The sequence below is a fragment of the Microcaecilia unicolor genome, chromosome 1 (assembly GCF_901765095.1).
Source record: "Microcaecilia unicolor chromosome 1, aMicUni1.1, whole genome shotgun sequence".
NCBI classification, from domain to species: Eukaryota; Metazoa; Chordata; class Amphibia; order Gymnophiona; family Siphonopidae; genus Microcaecilia; species Microcaecilia unicolor.
Window position 1 is genome coordinate 136,390,979 of NC_044031.1, and position 22,400 is coordinate 136,413,378.

At 43.7% G+C, this 22,400-nt stretch overlaps 1 protein-coding gene across 2 annotated transcripts in view; it reads right to left on the reverse strand.

The window, feature by feature from the left end:
* Nucleotides 1-15,341, reverse strand: part of LOC115468739 (serum paraoxonase/arylesterase 2-like) — a 55,264-nt gene extending 39,923 nt beyond the window's left edge. The window contains exons 1-3 of one of the 2 annotated variants that reach the window (XM_030200699.1): nt 15,285-15,341; nt 7,894-7,967; nt 4,894-4,949 (exon numbers count right to left, since the gene is read on the reverse strand). In XM_030200699.1, coding sequence (XP_030056559.1) covers nt 4,894-4,949; nt 7,894-7,942 — 105 coding nt within the window. In that variant the 5' untranslated portion in view covers nt 7,943-7,967; nt 15,285-15,341. Of the gene's footprint in view, nt 1-4,893; nt 4,950-7,893; nt 7,968-14,833; nt 15,178-15,284 lie in introns of those variants that run through there. The other variant, XM_030200691.1, reaches the window with a different exon arrangement.
* Nucleotides 15,342-22,400: the final 7,059 nt, after the last annotated feature.

Below are 22,400 nucleotides of genomic sequence, written 5' to 3' on the forward strand. Positions count from 1 at the left end.
GCTTTGAAAATATGCCTCTGTGTCACTTACTCAGGGGCTCTGATCATGGGGTGGTAGCAAACGCAGGCGCTAGTATGGTCATAATAACCTCTAACACCCGCGTTTCCTTCTGATCATCGACCCATGAGTTACTTGATAATTACAATGCAATGAACAGAACCATGAACAGTGGGATGTAGAAAGGGTGTGGTGGAAGACTGAGTGTATCTAGTGGCAATTGTGTAGATCTGACTGCTCACGTGACAGACTTTGGGAACAGAACAGTTTTTAACTTCTTTCTAAAGTTGAGGTAATTTCTGTCTGTCATCATGTCGATGGGAAGGGAATTCCAGAGAGAAGTCCCTAAGACAGGGAAGAGTGAATTGAAAAGCTTCTGAAATCTGATTCCCTTGTGTGACCTAGATGAGAGGAACAGGTGACCTTTGAGTCTGTTGGATTTGGACAAGCATAATGATGATATGTTAATCAGTAGACTGGATGTGGTGCCATGGATCATGTGAAACACTGTACAAGCAGCTTTGAACTTAATTCTTTCGGGCATGGGGAGCCAGTGTAATTTAACCAAGTATGATGATACACTGTTGTATCTATCAAGTTTGAATATCATTCTACTACTACTACTACTACTTATCACTTCTATAGTGCTACAAGGCATACACAGCACTGTACACCATACATGAAAAGACAGTGTTCTGTATTATCGATGAGATTTGATGCCAAGGAATCAAATGTTGCAGTAATCAAGGTGTGGTAAGATCAGCATTTGGACCAGTAGAGAGAAGGCTTTCTGGTCGAAAAGTGGTCGCATCAGTTGGCATCTTCTGTATGGAAGTACCAGCACATACACATATATATGGTGATTTAAGCACTTATATATGTAATTACCAACACTCAATCATAGCAGAGGCATATTCTGGAAAACTATACATATAAGTGAAATCAATTAGGGAACAACCCCCCAAAGGCAAATGTTAAAAATGCTGAATAAAGTGTAGAGACTGCTAAGGTTCTGCATTTCTTTTTTAGATTTCTTGCATTTGCACAAAGACCATTTAAAACATGCTTTGTTGTTTGTGCTGCTATTATTGGTAGAAGATGATTACCCCCTACTGCTAGAGGAATGGTTCTGTCTACCAATTATTATCAACTCCTTAAGGGGCCCTTAACTAAAGTGCAGCAAAAAGTGGCCATTGTGTGCCTTTCCTGCATGCTAAGGTCATTTTTGCTGCAGCCGTAACATGGCCAGATTTCAATTTTTTTGTATTAATGGCCACGTGCTAATGTGGCCATTAATAAAAAGTACATGAGCATTTAGTGACACTCATCAGCGGCGTACCGAGGGCGGGGTGGTGGGGGCAGTCCACCCCAGATGCACGCTGCAGGAGGGGTGCAGGGATCAGCTGCATGACTGTCAGCTCTGCTGGTTCCCTGCTTCCTCTGATGTTATTTCCTGTTCCGGAGCAGGGAACCGGCGGGGCTGACAGACGCGCAGCTGCTCCCAGTACCCCAGGAGGTAAGGTGCAATGCACCCATGGGAGGGGTGGGTGTGTCTTGAGGTGATACACCGGGGGGGGGGGGGGGGGATGCTGCACCTGGGGGGGAGGTGCGCAGCGGCGATCTGCCCTGGGTGCCAGCCTACCAAGGAACACCACTGCCACTCATATTGTAAGTGGTAAGGGCTCATGCGCTAATCAGTTAGTGTGTGTAATATAGTTGTGCTAACTGATTAGTGCAGGAATGCTCTTGTCACCCTCTCCCTAAGGGAGACATTGGAAACATTTTTAGTGTGTGGATTAGTGTGTGTTAAACTAGTACTTACCGCAGGACGCCTGAGTGTGTCTCACAGTATGCTATTTTAAGCTGCAATAGGTGAACATTAGAAAAAAGGGTTTCTAAATCACTTTAAGGCCAATTACCTCAGGCTGAAGCCTCCTACCAGGGCAGAGATTAAAAGAAAAACTAACCCAGATCCTTCTTATGTAGTAATAATTAATGTATTGTAAAGGATTCCCCAGGGATAGGAGGGTAAGGCATAGAAATCTAAATGTATGATAAGAATCAGTTTAATAGCTGAGATATTCTAAAACACTCAAATGGTTGAAAGCTTTTGGACCATTGACTGTAGGCCCAACCCTTGAACCTGACCTCAGCACTCACTCTCCTGAAGCCTAAAACCTTTCCAAGCAATCTCTTTTATTTGGGTTTCCAGTTATGGGTAAACAAGTGTGGCCGCTTTAACTCTGCAGTGCTAGAACCACTGCATACATCCTGGCCCACTCAGCCCCTCTACTGCAACCCCTGCCTGCTCTGACAACATCAGCATGACATGGCAATGCTTTCCTCACTTTCCTAGCAGGCCCTGCCTGCAGTGGCCAGCCATCTCTTGCACACCTCAGACTTATGCCCCCGCCATTTCCCAAATCTCACCAACACCATTTCAGCTGTAATTCACGACTATGTGTTCCAGGTTCCGATCAAGACCCAATCTTGTCTTGGGCCTAAAACTCCTCCTGGCCTGTGGAAACATCAATTTCAGAGCCAGCCTCAACCTGGCACCAGAACACGATCACTGCTGCAACTAGTCACAGCCAACCAGCAGTTAGTTTCATTTTTTTTTAAATTACTTATTAACCTACTGGATACAATATCTTCATATTCTTGAAATCCATCTGTGTTACTTTTTGCTGCAACCTCTTCATTGGAATATTATGTATTATGGCTTCCTTGGTTTGAAAATCTTCTTTTAGGATACTATACTCTGAACCAAGTGGTTCTGAGTGACTATCGGCTCCCCCCATGTTCATACATAGTTGTGGTGTTCCAAAATAAAAGTGTTGGAAACATTTCTTCAAATAAAACAGTGCAGATGCTAACTGTTTAAGCTTCCATATTCTCCTAGGATACTTTTTTCCCCCCCCCTTCTTTTACACCAGGGCCACTGGGGGGGGGGGGGTGGAGATTCTCCAAGCCCAGCCTCCAAGGGAAGAGGGCCCGGCACTGGCAAGGCTTCCGGAGACAGACAGAAGATTCTGCTCCCTCGGTCTATCTCTCTCCTGCTTCTGTGTGTCGGGACCTAGGTTATCTCATTAACTCAATAACCCGGGCCCCAGCACACAGAACCAGGGAGAGTGACAGACCAAGGGAGGAGCTGATGCAGGAAGGTAAGGGGGCGGGGGGTGGCTGTGTCCCAAGTGGGGAGGCAGCAGCGGTGGCAGCCCAAGTGTGTGTGTGTGTGTGGGGGGGGGGGGGGGGGGGGGGGGGGCTGCCCTGCCCCGGGCCCGGCTCTGGCTCTGTCTCAGTGGCCCTGCCCCAGGCCCAGCTCCATCTCAGTGGCCCTGCTTTATACTTGTTCTGGATTCTCTAATTTCCCAAGGACTCTTTTGGTACATGATATAACAAATTCTTGACTCTGGTCTCTTGCCTTTTATCTCTCCACTTCTGGACTCCTCGAGAAAGCACAGCTTTGGCACCTCTCTCTCAAATTTCAAGTTTTCCCTTATTTGATATTCTACAGTAAGGCACATTCCATCACAGCGATTCACAATAATCTTTAAAAAAGAGACCAGAGAAAGAAAAGCAATACAATATCCATAGGAAAGGCAAAAGTATAAACAAAAGAGAAAGAATTTTAAAAGGGAAGGGGCTAGAAGGAGACAGAAAAGAGAGGAAAAGGGATGCAGGTGGTAACAGTGGTTAGTGCATCTAGGTTTAAAAAAAGGTTTGGACAAATTCCTGGAGGAAAAGTCCATAGTCTGCTATTTAGACAGACATGGGAAGCAACTGCTTGCCCTGGGATTTGTAGTATGGAGTGTTGCCACAATTTGGATTTCTGCCAGGTACTTGTGACCTGGCTTAGCCACTGTTTGGAAAACAGGATACTGGGCTAGACCCAGTATGGCTACTCTTATGTTCTTAGGTTAAGCATCACAATCGCAGTATTCTCAAGGAGAAACAAAAGGGACTTTCAACAAAATATCATATGATAGAACTATATTCGTGCCTAAACAAATACATTTTAAGGGTAGTTTTGAATTCCTTATGAGACTGGAGTTGCCTCAACTCAACAGGGAGAATGTTCCTTTTCTTATTTTACTTTCCACTACTGAATAAGCACATGAGACATTATTCCTGTTTCAATCTTTGTTCGGTCCTGGAACTCATATCAAGGGTTTTTCTCCCCATAACAGACAAACTCAGAGTGAAAGAATTACACTCTCTACACCATAGAAAGGGTCATGGATTTGATACACTACCTTTCTGTGGTACAACCAAAGCAGGTACTTTCTCTGTCCCTAGTGGACTCACAATCTAAGTTTTTATTCTGGGATAATGGAGTGTTAGGTGACTTGCCCAGGGTCATAAGGAACTACTGTGGGAACTGAACCCAAATCCCCTGGTTCTCAGCCCACTGCAGTAACCATTAGGCTACTCCTCTGCTCTGTGAGTACTAGTGGGTGCTGAACACCATCAATAATGAGCAGGCTCCTTTGTTTAGTACTTCCAATCATTTTGAAATGTTGGCATCTATTCTCCATGCCACTGCTGAATCCTTCAGAAACAGCTCATCATGGTGAAATGCCAAAAGTTAGCATCAAAGGAATTGTACTGTGTAGTCCTCTGCTTCCACTGCTAAACACCAGAGACTAGAGGCAGACTCCCATTCTCTCCAGTTCCAAAGATCCTTTGAGAGAAACAGGAGGTTGACCCTTTCTTTCTTTTAACTCCCAGATCCACTGACTGCAGATTCACTGATCAATGTCCTGGACTATACCATTGTGGCTATGCCTGGACGGGAGTACCATAGCAACATGGTTCAATCCACTCTACACTGCCAGCCTTAATGTGTCTTCTCCTAGTAAGAGAGTTCAAAGATCCCTTTACAAGCATACTTACAGAACTTATGAAAGCCAGACCATAAGGAAGTATGTCAATATCTTCAGCTCCTGCCTCTGCAAAGAAAGAAAGAAAGGTACCAAGGTACTTTACTGGAAATAAAATAACATTCTGAATTAAAAAAAAACAAACCCATTTTATAAATTCAAATGAAGGAATAGCTCTGCTATTTGATTATCAGCCTAGGTTTAAATCCTTTCAAAGTGGGTAGGTATCAGTATTAAGTTGTTACAAGCAATTACAGTCTCTCTTGTCTGTGACACATCAAATGAATAAAGAATGAGCACATGCAGTATATGAATCTCAGCAGAACTTGTTCAGGTCTTTATTTTTAGGTGTTTATACATTGTAAATTAAGGAGCATATTTTGCAGCTAATTGGAAGTTCTTTGAGGGTACAAATGATTAGTGTTTGATGTTTTCGTGGTGCAGGTACTATCATGGTTAATTTAATATAACACCCTACTGTGAACATCACAGGGCAGTTTACATAATAAAATCTATAACAGAAAAATAGAAAGGAACCCTATAGTATGATAGGATGTGCAAGACAACTAAGAGAAGAGAGAGAGAGAGAAGAAGAAGAAGAGCGGAAAAAGGTCAGTGGATTCCCAGCGACGAGCTACCGTGAGCTACCTGACCTCCAAATGCCTTTTCAAATAGAAAAGTCTTGAGGGCTGTCCAAGATGGACCTGAGTATGGAGGGAATTCCAAAGGGAGGCCGCAACCCAGTAGAATGCACTAGTTCAGGTTGAGTTAAATCTGGCATTCTGTGGTGATGGAATGTGCAAATGGCGATCGTTAAGAGAATGTAGGAGTCTAGGTGGCACATAGGGAATACAGAGAGCAGCAAGATGTGAGGGGGAGCCAAGGTGAGACCTGTGGTTTGTTCAAGTACATACATTTGTGCAACTGGAAACTTGTCAGAGTGGAAAAGGCACAGAAATGGAGTGGAGGATCCCAGTCAGGTCGAGGAGGCGTGAGAGAAATAGGTGAAGTGGTGTTCCATAATAAGCACCTTTTTTTGGCTCTGCGAATGTTGTATTGCTATTTTACTAGTTAATACCTAAAATCAGAAGCCCTAAGTATGTTGAAGATAGTGCTATAAGTGGGTGTCTCCTCTTAGGCGCCCTGAAGCTGCAAAATGAGAGCCTATTCTATATCGGCCTCTCGGCACCCAGATGCCATTCTGGAGTACAAGCATGAACTAGTATCAGGGCACCCACAGTTACACCAGCCATAAAACTAGATGCAGCAAGTGCAAGTTACAGTATGTGGCATGTATAAGTGGCTATGCCCCTCTCATGCTCTGCTCATATGAATGCTCTCTTTGCATTTACACACTATGCCGCTTACTACTACTAATCATTTCTATAGTACTACTAGATGTATGCAGTGCTGTTCATATTATCTGCAGGTACTTTCTCTGCCCCTAGAGGGCTCACAATCTAAGTTTTTGTACTTGGGGCAATGGAGGATTAAGTGACTTGCCCAATGTCACAAGGAGCTGCACATAGGCATAGACTGGGGGGGGGGGCGAGGGGGGGCAATGCCCCCCCAAACGACGATGAGGCACCGCCACGCCTTTAGTTTTAAAAAAAAAACACATGCAGGCACGCGCTCCTCTCCATTCGCTTGGCTTCCCTGCTCTCTCTGTCTGCGTCCCGCCTTCCTCTGACGTCAGAGGAAGGCGGGACGCAGACAGAGAGGGCAGGGAAGCCAAGCGGACGGAGAGGAGCGTGTCCGTCTACCCCTCTCTCTTCCTCCCTCCCTCCGGCGCAGGCAGCAGTCTTTTTCAGCTGTTCCTGGCAGCGGTAGCGATGTACACGCTGCCTTCGGCTCTGCCCCAAAGCCTTCTCTTCAAGTTCCTGTTCCCGCATAGGTGGGAACAGGAACTTGAAGAGAAGGCTTCCGGAGCAGACCGAAGGCAGCGTGTACATCGCTACCGCTGCCAGGAATGCTGAAAAAGCTGAAGACTGTTGTCTGCACCAGAGGGAGGGAGGAAGAGAGGGGGGTAAACGGAGTCACCATCTTGGACCTCGCGGAGGGGGGGGCAGTAGAAGGAAGATGGATGGAACTGGGAGGGGTGGGGAGCAGAGGGAAGATGGATGGTACTGGGAGGGGTGGGGAGCAGAGGGATGGACCAGGAGATGGATGGGACTGCGAGGGGTGGGGAGCAGAGGGAAGGAGCAAGAGATGGATGGGACTGGGAGGGTGGGGAGCAGAGGGAAGCCTACTGGAAAGAAGACACTGCATAAAACAGAAGACACTGGGACCAAAGCGAATAGAAAAACTAAATGATCAGACAACAAAGGTAGATAAAAGTATTTTATTCATAATTTATTAATTGAAATGTGTCAGCTTTTTTGAAATGTGCATCTGTGATATTTTGCCTGTAAATTTCAATTCCTCCCTCCATATTAGCATATTCATTTGCATATGTATATATGCAAATGATATGCTAATATGTTCCGCCCATTCTTTGCCCCCCCCAAATGAAACAGTCAAACTACGCCTATGGAGCTGCAGCAGGAATTGAACCCAGGTTGCCAGGATCAAAGTCTGCTGCACGAAACCATTAGGCCACTCCTCCACTTCAGAATAGCACTTAAGGGGGGAAGTTATCAACATGGGCTACTATTTAGAAGGGGTTATTTTACTGTTAGCCCATATTAACAGCTAGGTCTGATTGCATAAAATAGTAACTGTGCACGTCTTAAGCAGTAGGCCACATTGATAAGTACGCCCCAATCTGTTTTGGTGCCACTTACACGCGAACATGCAGATGTTCTGTACATAAGCACACACAAGTGGCAATGCAATGTGAGCACCCACTTCTAGAATTGCCTCTATTATACCTTTGTTTATGTCATAATGTGAAGGTACTTGCAATAATTGTGATACTGTGTTCAGATATACGTATACACATGTTCTATGAGGCTGAATTTCTGGAAAGCTGATTAAGCATTTGTTTATTCTCATACTAAGAGCTCATACATACCGATCCCATCAATCAAGTGGCAGTTGGGCAGATCCACAGATTTTATCATTTCATGGGCAAAATTTAATCGTCTTCTGCAGAAGGAAAATGCAAACCATTAGAATGTATCTGATCCTGAAAATACAGAACACTACCACCTCTTGTATATTTTAATATGAGCTCCGTGCTATATATATCCACATATAATCCCTCTTTGGGATAGAGGAATTCCATTGCTTTCTTGGGTTCTTAAGTGACTGTGGTTAAGCAGATGGTCCAGTATAACCGTTAATGAGTAAGGATGGCTTTATTTATTAGTATGTGTTACACAACCTTTTGTGCCAATGGCATAAGAAAATGGTTACAATAAGCTAAAAAAAAATTAGGTAGAGGAAAAAAATCAGAGGAGGTGAAAGAGGAGCAGGCAAGGTAGAGATCAGACGGCAGATGCAGACATAATCTCTCAATGCCAGAGACCTTTGAGGAAGACAGATGAAAAGCCATATGCTTTCTTAGAGAAAGAAGTTTCCTGACAAATGAGACTAGACAATGGGTGACATCAATTTAAACATAAAAGTTAAACAAAAATCTCTGACGGTGTTAGGATTCGGGTACTCAGTTCCAGAACAGTGATTCAAACTGAGAACATTGTGGGTGGTTCAAAAGGGTCTGTTTATTCATGGAAGCTAAGATGGTTATAAAATCCATATTCACAGATAATTTGTGTGAGGGTAGTAAATCTACCTGTATATGGGGAGAGGGGGATCAATATTCAAAACAATTTGTCAAGATAACTTTCAGGCTTATTTTTGAAAGGGATCGCTGGTGATCTTCAGACATAAATTGGGAGATTTATTTTTTTTTTTGTTACATTTGTACCCCATGCTTTCCCACTCATGGCAGGTTCAATGTGGCTTACATGGGGAAATGGAGGGTTAAGTGACTTGCCCAGAGTCACAAGGAGCTGCCTGTGCCTGAAGTGGGAATTGAACTCAGTTCCTCAGGACCAAAGTCCACCACCCTAACCACTAGGCCACTCCTCCATTCCCAATCCTGGCCAAATCAGTATTATCGAAAGCCGATTTTGGCCGGCTTCAACTTCTGTTTCATCATGGCGCCGGCCAACCTTCAAGGGGGCGTGTTGGTAGGGTAGCGAAGGCGGGACGGAGGCGGGATGGGGCGTGGCAGCACCTTATAATGGAAAAAAAGAGGCTGGCTTGAACGAGCATTTCGCCGGCTGGACTTGGTCCATTTATTTTTAGGACCAAGTTTGGAAAAAGTGCCCCAACTGACTAGATGACCTCCGGAGGGAAGTGGGGAAGCAGTTTTTAGTGGGTGCAGTGCACTTCAGGCAGGTGGACCCAGGCCCCCCTCCCACCTGTTACACTTGTGGTGGTTAATGTAGAGCCCTCCAACCCCCACCCCAAAACCCACTGTACCCACATGTAGGTGCCCCCCTTCACCCCTTAGGGCTATGGTAATAGTGTAGAGTTGTGGCGAGTGGGTTTTGGGGGGCTCAGCACACAAGGTAAGGGTGCTATACACCTGGAAGCTATTTTTTTTTTTTTTAATCTTTTTAAGTGCCCCCTAAGGTGCCTGGTTGGTGTCCTGGCATGTGAGGGGGGCCAGTGCACTACAAATGCTGGCTCCTCCCATGGCCAAATGCCTTGCATTTCGCCGGGTTTGAGATGGCCGGACCCGGTTTCCATTATGGCTGAAAAACAAAGTCGGCCATCTCATATAAACCCGGCGATCCTTCTCTAGACCCGGCGAGCGATTTGGCCAGCACCAAGCGTATTTTGAAAATATGCTTGGCTCCACCCACTTACGGCGCCGGCCCCGAAGATGGCCGGCCATCGATTTGGCTGGCGTCGTTCGATTATGCCCCTCTTTGAGACTTACCAGACAAAATGCTGATTTTTAAATTCCCCCCACCCCTCCTGCTGAATACTTAAGTTTTAACTTGACAATTTTAGGAGAAGCAAGGGGTGTTCTGAAGATGATGCTTAAAGATAATCAGATTGCTCTGACATTTTAGTGCTATCTGGTTGTCTTTATCCATTTAAACTGGCCCTCATAAGAGGCTGCCCTGAATTTAAGACAATATATTCAAACGTCTGAGTTTACTGGATAAGTTGGCTGACTATCTGATTAAAGATATCTCTAGGCGGATATCATTCTGCTAAGTATTGACCTCAGAATTAGCAACAGGAAACTGTTTTCCCATAAATTACATGACAGCAGACAATACACCAACAAGAAGACTGACCCCAGTACAATCAGAAACTTCTTAAACCTAAGATCTGAAGTTCCTACCAGCCTGAGCACCAGCCACTCTCTTTTCTTCTCCTTACACAAACACATCAAGTTTCAAATGAGGTTTCAGCTCACTTAGACCTTCAAGCAGAGTGTCTGGTAAAAAATTTCTCAATGACTCATGGGATTGTTCTGAATCCTCCTCAGAGTGGTCATCGGTGTGAGCCAATATTTAGGAACTAAAAAGTGTAAAATGACTCTCTGTGCTCAGAAAACAGAAGGACAACAAAACAAATGAGGACTCTGTTTCTTCTCTGCACATGGTACAGAACAAAAATTATTCAACCCCCGAAGGACTTACCACTCATATAACAGGGGCCTCCAAGCTCAACTGCAGAGGCTTAAAGGCATGAAGGATACCTGGGCATATATAGGCACGTCTAAATGCACTGCTCTTACACACACATAAGTGCACTATACACTGTTCTAGAAGGTAGCACGTAAGTGCTTTGGGGGTCCTTTTACAAAGCTGTGGTAAGCACGTGCGTGTGCTTACTGCAGCATAAAATGGTGTACCGTGGGGCACACTGAGGCATCCAGTGGTAAGTTCCAAATGCGCACTTGCAAATCACGCACCCCAAACTTTTTGGCTTAGGAAGCGTGTCTGGGGCAGGGGGTGGGGGGGGTGGGTGAGCATTTCTCTGCTAATCAGGTCAGTAGGCAGGCAGTAGACATGAGAGTTTTCCAGGTACAGGCAAGGTCAGCAGGCAGGGAGCAGACACAAGAGTAATCCAGGTGCAGGCAAGGTTAGTGGGCAGGCAGCAGACACAAGAGTAATCCAGGTACAGGCAGAGTCAGTAGGCAGGCAGCAGACACAAGAGTAATCTAGGTACAGGCAAGGTCAGTAGGCAGGCAGCAGACACGAGAGTAATCCGGGTACAGGCAGAGTCAGTAGGTAGGCAGCAGACACGAGAGTTTTCCAGGCATAGGCAAGGTCAGCAGGCAGGCAGCAGACACGAGAGTAATCCAGTTATAGGCAAGGTCAGTAGGCAGGCAGCAGACACAAGAGTAATCCGGGTTCAGGCAGAGTCAGTAGGCAGGCAGCAGACATGAGAGTAATCCAGGTACAGGCAAGGTCAGTATCAGGATAACAAGACAAGCAAGAAAACAGGGTAGAGAAACGCTTACCCCAAATGGAAGTCGAAGCAATGAAGCAGAGGGCAAGTACCTCAGAAGTAGTGCTGGTCTTCAGACATTAAGAGGAATCAGCTGGAGAGGAGAGCTGCCATAGGTAGGTGATCTGAGAAGGAGGAGTCCACCCGCAGAGAGGGCCAATCCCCGTGGCGCAAGGAGGCGGTCCGAAGGTCCCGACCAGCCTCGGAGGCGCGTAGAGCCGGCAGGATGTAGGGCAATGTGGTGGTCCGGGCGTGTGCAACACACCAAGGAAAGAGAGGGGGTGCCACACAGACTGGAGTGCCGGACCCGCTATGACGGCGGGCGTTCCTGCGCCACCGGAGCATCCGGCCGAAGAGGTGAGGAGCGCGATATTGTCACACTGTCACACCCACTCTGCACCCCCAGACACGTCCCCTCCAAGAAAAATAAAGAAACATTTTTTAACACATGGTTTGCGTGTGCACATTGGGTTTTTACTGCAGGATGCCTCAGCATGTTCCACGATAACCTCTTTTAAGCTGTAGTAAGCATGTGCTAGCGCTTACCGCACTTAGTAAAAGGAACGTAATAGAGCCAGCAGAGCAGGAGAATAATTCTTTTCCCTGTCTTTCTATCTTCTCCCAAAGGAGATATTGTGGAGGATTGTTTTGGGAGCTTTTCTTAAAGCACAGTGGCACAGACACTAAATGTATTTTGTCTAAGTTCAGGGAAGTGATAGTGTTGGTATAATTTTGGAAGGTGGTTTTTCTGTAACCAAGCCTAGGGTACCAAGTGCAGAGTGATGCACTTGGGGTGCAAAAACCCAAAAGAAAGATACCAGATAGGAGGGGAGAGATTAGTAAGCTCGACTCAGGAGAGAGACCTTGGGGTGTTGGTGTCAGAAGATATGAAGGTGAAGAAGCAATGTGACAAGGCGACGGCCATGGCCAGAAGGATGCTAGGCTGCATAGAGAGGGGTATAACCAGCAGAAGGAGGTGTTGATGCCCCACTTGGAGTATTGTGTTCAGTTTTGGAGGCTGTATCTTGCTAAAGATGTAAAAACACTGGAAGCGGTGAAAAGGAAAGCTACAAAAAATGGTATGGGATTTGTGCTGCAAACCATACGAGGAGAGACTTGCCGACCTGAACATGTATACATTGGAGGAAAGGAGAAACAGGGGTGACATGATACAGACGTTCAAATATTTGAAAGGTATTAATCCACAAACAAACCTTTTCCGGAGACAGGAAGACAATAGAACTAGAGGACATGAATTGAGGTTGAAGGGAGGTAGACTTGGGAGTAATGTCAGGAAGTATTTTTTCATGGAAAGGGTGTTAGATACGTGGAATGCCCTCCTGCGGGAGGTGGTGAAGATGAAAACAGTAATGGAATTCAAACATGCATGGGATAAACACAAAGGCATCCTGTTTAGAAGGAATGGATCTATGGAATCTTAGCGGAGATAGAGTGGCGACGCCACAGTCCAAATGTGTGACAAAACCTATGTCTCAATTGCGATCATTTGTGTCAGTGTTAGATCATTCTAATTTCAAAAGTTTTCTGTTCCTAAAGATTAGAATAATCCAACACTTTGAAAGTAACCCAGAAGGACTCAATAGGGGACATCGGCTTTCTCACCCATTATCAGATATAGGGCCTTTGATCTGTACATTATAGTTTCTTTAAAATTTCATATACCACCCTTCCTGAGGACCTCACAATTATTACTGTCTCACCACCTCCGTCTATCCCTCTCTTTATGTATGGTTTCTGTATAGTGAGTGTTTTCTCTGGCCTTTTAATTTCTTTGGAATCAGTTTTATTCTTTTGGGTATATATTGACTATATGGTACCATTATATATGAGGCAAGAATATCTCAGACTACAACTCCCAATTTGCAAAAAAGGGATCTACAAAACTATCCACTCTGCAGACTTCGCTTACCTAGGAACCAAATGGTGGACCTCCGTACCACCCAAAATAAGAAACAAACAGGAATACACCAGATTCCGCAAAATCCTCAAATCGTTCCTATTCAAACAAACCCTAACAAAGAACAACCATAGCTCAAACAATTAATTATTACCTGAATTAGTTATTACTCTACTTACCATTAACTTTCTCTTTGCTTCAAGTACAATTTCTCATTCATAATAGATTTTCTAAATGTTAAACATCCATAGCTATCCCAGTATGTTTATGATATTGTATTGTAAAATTGGATTCTTACAACAAATTACTTTCTTATGCATTACTCTTTGTTATGTATCCTATACTGTTTATTGTAAGTCACATTGAACTCAAACTTGTCACAAATAAATAAAATATTCTCAAACTTCCTTAAAGCTGTGTTGTGCCAGAAAAAAACAGAACAGTGTTTCTGCAGCAGCACCACCAATTTCAAGCTTCTGGAGAAGAAGGGGGAGAGTGTGTACTGAGAAAGAAAGGCAGAGAGCCTCTAATCTCTGCACCTTACACAACACTGTCCTATGCAGTGGAGATAAGCTGGCTGAGGAATGGGGTGAGCCCACACACACTCAACTTTTGGCTTACTTGGAATCACTACTACTCTTAACCTTGATGTGCAAACAACATGCAAAGAACTGTGTTTATATATATATATATATATATATATATATATATATATATATATATATATATATAAGCAAGCAACCCAGCAGGTACATTTTGGGGCAAAGGGACCTTTGCCCTTTCTGGTTACCCAAGGAATCTTTAAACACCTTAAAGGCTGAAGGGCCACCTTCTCTGAGTCCCATCCTTAGCACTACCTGTTGGTTAACTTCCAAAGGCAAGGGTTTGGTGAAAGGAAAACATACAGAGAGAAAGAATTACCTCTATTTTGTCTGTCTTCTTCCCTGATCTCCTTTCTGGTATTTTGTTGGGGGGGGGGGGGGGGGGATTTTAAACACTTTTTGAATAAAAAGTTGTGCCCTTTATTTTTTTTTCAACCACATTCCATGTTTTGAAAACTTCCCATCTCAGATTCCACTGACCGGTTTTTCGTGTTATAATCTTACTTTACATGTATCAGTGTGATGCCTGGATAGGCTTTTTTGAGGACCAACCCAGTAGTTCTATATTTACTAAAACAATTGAAGTGAGCAAGAATAACTCCTAGCAATTTTAAACACCACTACAATGAAAATGAAGATCCCGTTAACCGGTTTACTTTCATTATTAGCTGACCAAAGTAGTACCCTTTCACTGCTTTAGCATGGAACACTGATTATTTTTCTATTCTACATACAAACTAGTCAAGAAGGGTGCTGCGTATGCCTTCGGAAGCAGCAATTAAAAGAATAAAAGATCTAAGCTGTTCATTCTACTAATACACAGGGGGGTTGATAAGAGAGAATGAAGTGCAGTCCTTGTTCAAAGTTCACAATCAGGTCTTACACACGAGTTCGTGCTGCAATGGTAGAACAAATCTGAAAAAAGGATCCAAAACACCATTCCATGTCCTAGTTACCAGTATGAAACTCAAGGTAAGGCTGCAGAGTAGTAACAAAACAATGTCACGTACCCAAACCGCACTGTCCTCTCGGTGAGGAATGCCAGAGTCACTCCACTGAGGATTACAAGGAGCAGTTTGCCCATGCTGTGTCTCTGAAGCAGTCGGGTAGAGCCAGGTGTGTGTGTGTGTCTGTCTCAGGAGCAGTTAAGCACTGTAAGAGAGGATCAGAAAATGCTGCAACGCAACCGTCTTCCCCTCCTACCAAGGCTGGGTCGGTAACCTGAGCTAGCCCTAACAATCTGCCTCCTATATAAAACATCTGTTAAAATAGAAAACTCGTTATCAGCCATCAGACAGCTCAATCAGATCTGTCTTCAGGTGCCAAAAGGAGCTTCCTCTTACTGGTACTAATCATGCAAAAGAAAAGAATATTTAAATTCTCCCTGCTAGCTCCACTCCACCCTTACCATGCCCACGACACTCCCCTACCTACGTTAAGCAGCAAGCATAGGTTCTTTACCTTTACCACACTGGCTGGATTAACACGGGTCAGCTCTAAAATGATAAAATCCATGATAATTATTTAACACAGTTAGTAAAAGGCCCCTTTGTGTGCTTAGCAGGTTGCACGGCTTCGAACTCTGTTCTCTCTGATTACCCATAACATGCAGATAAGCAGCATCCAGTTTTTCCCTGGCTGGGGCTCTTGATAGGATGAGTGCCAGCAGCGGTCCACTCCCTCTCTGTCCTCTTGCTAGGAGAATCCAGGATCTTCTAACATTTTTCCTATTCCCTCCAGCAAAAGGCACCAGAATTCAAAAGTATTATGCTATTCTAAAGTTTTATGGTATAGCCTTTCAGTCCATATGCTTCCTTTTCCCTGGGTGATTCATAGAAATTACTGCTTATGGTATGGTAGAATTGCTTTATAGGTCCTGAGTGTGTTGTATTCTCAGTATGCCTAGTACTGGATTTTGAGGGGGGTTAAAAATGACCGCCCGGGTGTCAAATACCCTAGATAACCCACTGGATCTTAAACCTACCAGGTGACCTGCTGAGGACCTTTCAAACTGCTCTCTGTAGGCAGATTAAAGTTACCAGACAGAGAAAGATGGACAGATCTCAAAGCCTGATGAATCAGACCCCTATGGTTTCTTATGTAAGCTAAAATCAAAAAGGAGGAGGATGGTCAGACTGTTCTTTTGAAACCTAAAACAGCCGTCATTCAGTAAAAACAGCTTTAAAAGTAAGAACAAGGTATCCTTTTGAAAGAAATACATTATAAGAAAAAGAAAACAAAATATCTATTTTCTTTCCTGTGAGAAAAAAAGGTTAGGCTGAGCATGTGCAACTAAAGCCAGGCTGTAGGGGGCGATGTCATGTTTCTTTTATGTCACTTGCCATCACATGACCCCATCCAAGATGGCAACTAGTAATGGAAACAGGATGTGATGTGATGCATACAGTAGTGTCTGCCATCTTGAAAAGGGGTGTGGCTGTGATGTCACTGCCCTTGACATCACCAAAAGGGGTGGGGTTTGGTGGGGCTATGAAAAGAGTGGACTTTGGGGTGGGGCTATGCAAATAAAATAGAACAAGGGGTGTGGTTATACAAAAGGGGCAGCACTTGGGCAGTCAAGATGTCATATCCAGTGATGTCATCCAAGAGGGCGGGGAGTGGCCATGGCTTGCACTGTGATGTCATTAAAGGGGGCAGGAGTGGGCGCAGCTTGGATGCGTCCTCATTTCTGATTGGTTGAAAACCTGGAAGTGGGCACATCACCTGTCAAAATCAATTAATTTTGACAAATGCAGGTGAGGTATACAACTCTGATAAAAGACAGCACAAAATAGGAGATAGCTGCGGCTAAGAAAGCGAATAGAATGTTGGGTATTATTAGGAAAGGTATGGAAAACAGGTGTGAGGATGTTATAATGCCGTTGTATCGCTCCATGGTGCGACCGCACCTTGAGTATTGTGTTCAATTCTGGTCGCCGCATCTCAAGAAAGATATAGTAGAACTGGAAAAGGTGCAGCGAAGGGCGACTAAAATGATAGCGGGGATGGGACAACTTCCCTATGAAGAAAGACTAAGGAGGCCAGGGCTATACAGCTTGGAGAAGAGACAGCTGAGGGGAGACATGATAGAGGTATATAAAATAATGAGTGGAGTGGAACAGGTGGATGTGAAGCGTCTGTTCACGCTTTCCAAAAATACTAGGACTAGGGGGCATGTGATGAAACTACAGTGTAGTAAATTTAAAACAAATTGGAGAAAATTTTTCTTCACCCAACGTGTAATTAAACTCTGGAATTCGTTGCCGGAGAAAGTGGTGAAGGCGGTTAGCTTAGCAGAGTTTAAAAAGGGGTTGGACGGATTCCTAAAGGACAAGTCCATAAACCGTTACTAAACGGACTTGGAAAAATCCAAATTTCCAGGAATAACATGTATAGAATGTTTGTACGTTTGGGAAGCTTGCCAGGTGCCCTTAGCCTGGATTGGCCGCTGTCGTGGACAGGATGCTGGGCTCGATGGACCCTTGGTCTTTTCCCAATATGGCATTACTTATGTACTTATGTCATTTTTTTGCTAATCAATTTGCTTATTTTTTTCAAAGACAATGTTGAAAGTTTATATGCATCCTTTGGACTGCCTGTTGACACTTCAGGAGTTAGGTATGTACAGAAAGGTGTAGACCAGAGGGTAGTGGAGTCACTGGGACAGGAGTCTGGATTATGGATATTTGGTGAAGTTACTGAGGCTGAGCTAGAGATTACATTAAATGGAATAAAATCATCCTGTAGAAAGCAAGAGTCTTTCCCTGTCAGTTGGTGGTACTCCCAAATAGTGAGCTTATTACTGCTAGTTGGGAGTGTTCCAAATAAATTGAAAAAAGCTACGCTAAAGCCCATCTTAAAACAAATTGGGATGAATAGGGAGTCTCTCTCATCATTATCCAGTGTCAAATATTCTTTTCCTAGGAAAATTATTAGAGGAAGTGGTTTATATTCAGCTTTTGGAGTATGTCAAATTAAATGGTTGTTTTCATATGTTCCAGTTATGTTTAGAAAGGGACTTGGAACAGAGACTTTGTTGGTCTCTTTGTTGAATGACAAAAGGGCAGATTCCTTTTTGATATTTTTGGATGTAACCATAGTTTTTTTATACTGCAACCCATGAATTAAAGTTGCAGAGATTACAAAAATTGGGGTGAAGGGATTAGCCCGTATATGGTTACATTCCTATCTCAAGAACAGGGTTCATGTGGTGGTTTGGGGTATAGAAAAATCTGAATCAGCATCACTAACATGTTGTCTCCCTCAGGGATCATTGTTGCCAACACTATTTTTATATGCATTTGATTCATAGTGTTTCTTGTCTTTTCCTTGAAGATTATGTATAGCCCCCCCCCCCCCCCCCCCCATAATAAGTTGGAGAAATAAGTAGAATATGTAAAGTAACTTCTGGCTTCAGGAGGAATCCTTTTTTCTTATTTCCTTGTGAATGTCTGGTAACATATGAAAACAATTCATATATTTTTCTTGATCCTAATCACGTGGGGGGCCCTTTTACAAAGGTGTGGTAAGGTTACCTCATGGGTAGCGTGCGCCAAGTCAGCCCTATCGCCGGGGAAGCACAGGAGCCCGACAGTAGTTCTGAAGTTGGTGTGTACAGTTTCCTGCAGTAAAAAAGAATTTGCTATTTTCTACTGCGGGAGGTGTTTCCGGAGGTAATCGTCAGCGTGGCCACATTGCTGCATGCTGCCTGATTACTGCAGGGTTAGCACATGAGCCCTTACCATCTACTATATAGGTGCTGAAAGGGCTCAGGCAGTAAACAGCCATGTGCTAATTTTAATATTTTAAAAAAGGCCTTTTCCCTCCACCGTAAAAAGTGGCACAGCATGGGCCAATTTCACACACCAAAACTAGTGCAGGCTACTTTCTCCTGCACATTTATAAAAGGGCCCTTTAGAAAGTTTTCTCTCAACTAAAATTGGAATAAAGGGTGAAGGGGTTATGGAGTCAAGTTGTTTTGTAGCTGGGGTATAAGTAATACATTTAAAGGCTTGCAGCTGTATTATATTTTTGGCCTTCTTTTCATTTTATTGTTTACCAGAGAAGTCTTCCTTGATGTGGGCTTGATTGCATGGTTTGTGTATGATAGTAAATTTTGGTCATTATACATTCATTGCAACTTACTGTAATGTTATGTTATTTTGTAACATTCGAAAATAATTTAAAAAAAAAAAAAGAACATGTAAAGTAACAAAACCATGTCAACTTGTCCATGTCTCCAAGATGCTGCTGTTGCTCTGTTCTACGTTCTGGTTCTTTGCTGTTCTCGTATAAGCTTTGTTATTGCACAGCATATGGACATATAATATATAATATATGGACAAATATAATATATAATAAATATATTTTTAAAATCTCTATAAATAAATAGAGGCTTGGTACAGGATATATATTAATAATATATGGAAAAAATATTTAGTATGGACTCACGTGAGTTCAAGCTGTGTACCAAGCCTCTATTTAAAGGACAGGTTTTGTTACTTTCCTTTGCCGTTGACATTCAGCTGAGGATCTCTCTGGGTCTTGATCAAACCTTAGCTATACAGAACTGAAAAATTGTTTAGAGCTGATAACAGATTAACTAAGGAAAGATTGCTTGATTTTGAATCCAGATAAGACCAAGATATTATGGTATAGTAGAAATAAAAGAGAATTGCAGGTCACCCCTTCTATAGGAGGTAATAATTTGAAATGTCAAAAATAAGTATGCAGTTCGGAAGTTCTGACATTGGAGGCCCAAATTTCAGGGGCTAGTTAGAGCCTCATTTGCGACACTAAAACTGCTAAGATGTTTACAGGCATTTATTATAGATCCAGATTTAGTATCATTGTAGTAATCTTTCTTCCTCCATTTATTAAGATTTATTTGCCACCTTTTTGAAGAAATTCACCAAAGGCGATATAGAACAAGATCAGTCTGGATGTAGGTAATATAAAATATTAACAGAAAAAATATTCCAATAACAGTACATATTATGGCATAGTATGTTACTTACAATGTTACCACAATACACAATAAAACATCTTAATAGTCAGTATAGGGTGTTAGTGCAGGTGGAGCATATAGACAGATTATGACAGAGTAACAGGAATTAGAGGATAAAGGGACTAACTTAAAGGAAGTTGCATGTGGAGTCAGAAATGTGCATGAAAAATGATCTCAGCTAAGGTAGGAATGTATAAGCAAGTCCTGACACAGTATTGTATGTTGCAGCTGGTGTTTAGTCCTTGTGTAGGTGAGACTAGCTAGTTAGTTGCTTCTTCTATTAACAGCTTAGGAGAAGAGACAAACTTTCACTTGCTTCCTGAAGTAAAGATAATCTTGTGTTGAGCAAAACCTTTCAGGGAGTGCCTTCCAGAGTGTGGGGGATACTCTGATCTGGAGAACGCCCAATGGCAGGTGTCACATTGAGTGATGTTCTTTGGAGCAGGGGCAAATTGACATGCCCTGGGCCCCCTGTGCAGTGAGGGTGTTTGGGCTCCCCTGTCACTGCATGCCACCACCACCGCGCTGCCACCACCACCCTCTCCCACACACTACAGCCCCCTGAGCCTCAATAGGCCCTTTCTGGTGTTACTTTGAAGGGTTCTGGTGGTCTAGTGGCTTCTTTGGGGAACAGGAAAGAACCCCACTCTGCCCAATACCATTATTCTGCTCGGCATCCCTGTGTTTTCAAAATGAGTGCTGAGACTTTCCATGGTAGTCTCGCTGGTCTCAACAGTCTCACAAGACTGCTGCAGGGAGTTTCAGCAGCAGCCATATTTAAAACACGGCGGTGCTGGGCAGAATAGTGGCACCGGCCAGGAAAGAGTGCTGTTCTTTCCTGCCCCACCAGAGGCCACTAGACCACCAGGGCCCTTCAAGGTGGATCCAGGAAGAGCCTACTCATGCTCGGGGGGGGGGGGGGGGGGGGGGAGGGGGAGGCTGTTGTGTGTGGCAGCAGTGGCGGTAGTGGCAGTGGGGAGGGAGATCATCTGTGCCCCCTAGAGCCTCTGAGCAATTGGGCACTGTCTGGTTGCCCATAGGGTCAGTCTGCCCCTGCTTTGTAGAGGATGTAGTTAGATATACTCTTTGGGAGGACCTTACTGACCTTGGCAATATGTAGAGGGAGATCCTGTTTCTCTAGTACTCTGGCTCATTTTCTTTGAGGGCCTTGAAGGTCAGACATGGAGTTTTAAATTTAGCCCTGTATTATTTTGGTAGGTAGTGAAGTTTTTGCAGAAATGATGTGATGTGATCACATCACAACTTTCTATCAGTGTTACTGCAGCATTCTGAATTAGTTGGAACTGGTGCAAACCCTTTGTAGTCAAACCAATGTAGAGTGAATTACAGTAATCTGGTCTTGATGTTATCATGGCATCAACCACTGTGATAAGACTTGCCTTCTCAAGGTATGGAGAGAGGCTGTATAGTTGTCACAGATGATAGAAGCAGCTCCTGAAGGTTGCTTGGATTTGGGGAATCAGCATGTTAAGTCTAGCTGTATTCCAAGGTTCCTGATTTGTGAGCTAAGGGGGAGTTTATATCTTCCAAAAGAAATTTTGATGTCAGGTGTGAGCCACTTATGTTAAGGACCCACAGGAGCTCAGTTTTACTTGGGTTAAGGCAAAGTTTGTTGTTCTTATCCTGTTCTTGAATTGCTGTCAAACAGGTAGTCAGTTTATTCAGGGCTGTGGGGAAAATCTGGTTTGATGGGTATGAGTAACTACACATCTTCCAAGTAGATGTAGAACTGGGTATCCATTGACCGAATCAACTCAGCTAGTGATTTGAAGTAGATATTAAACAGAATAGGAGACAGTATCAGTCCTTGTGTTACTCCACAGGCTAGTGTCCATGGTGGTGATGAGATGCTGCTGAATAGTACGGACTGTTTGCTATCTGATAGGACCTGAACCAGGTAAATACTGTGCCACTGATACCTGGTTCTGCCAGTTGTTGTTAGCATGATATTGTGGTCTAGAGTCAAAAGCTGCTGAGAAATGGGATGCTAGATACTGGTTGGTAACATTAGAGCTTGTTCTGGTCAAGGTTGTTCTTGCACCACAATCCTTTTTAATGCTGTCGGTAGATGCCCACTAGAAAGAGAGGAGTTCACAATTTTTGTGGCCTCTTCTATGAGGCCCCTGCTTGCCTGCTGAATTACCTGGGCATGGGTCAAGGGAGTAGGTAGTTGATCAAATGCCTCTTAGGAATTTGTCAAGGCCCTCATCTGTTATTGGGTTAAAAGAGTCCCATGTGTCTGTGTAAGGAGAGGACAAGTTTATGTACTCCTGGTTAACTGACAGGAGACTAAATGACACTGCCTGTAAATCCTAATGGAGACTTTTAGTTTTGTTGGTAAAGTATGCAGCAAACCCAATGCACTTCAGTTTTGACTGGACAGACTGTTTCTGTTGTGGGGGTTGACGTAGACTATTTGCTATGCTAAACAAGTGCTTGGTTAAATTGGCAGCCTGTTCATAAGGGCATTGAAAGAAATATTGTTTTTTTGGCTGTTGTTAAGGCTTAGCGGTACTTTGTCTTGTGTTTTCTATAGTTTAGCCTATCCT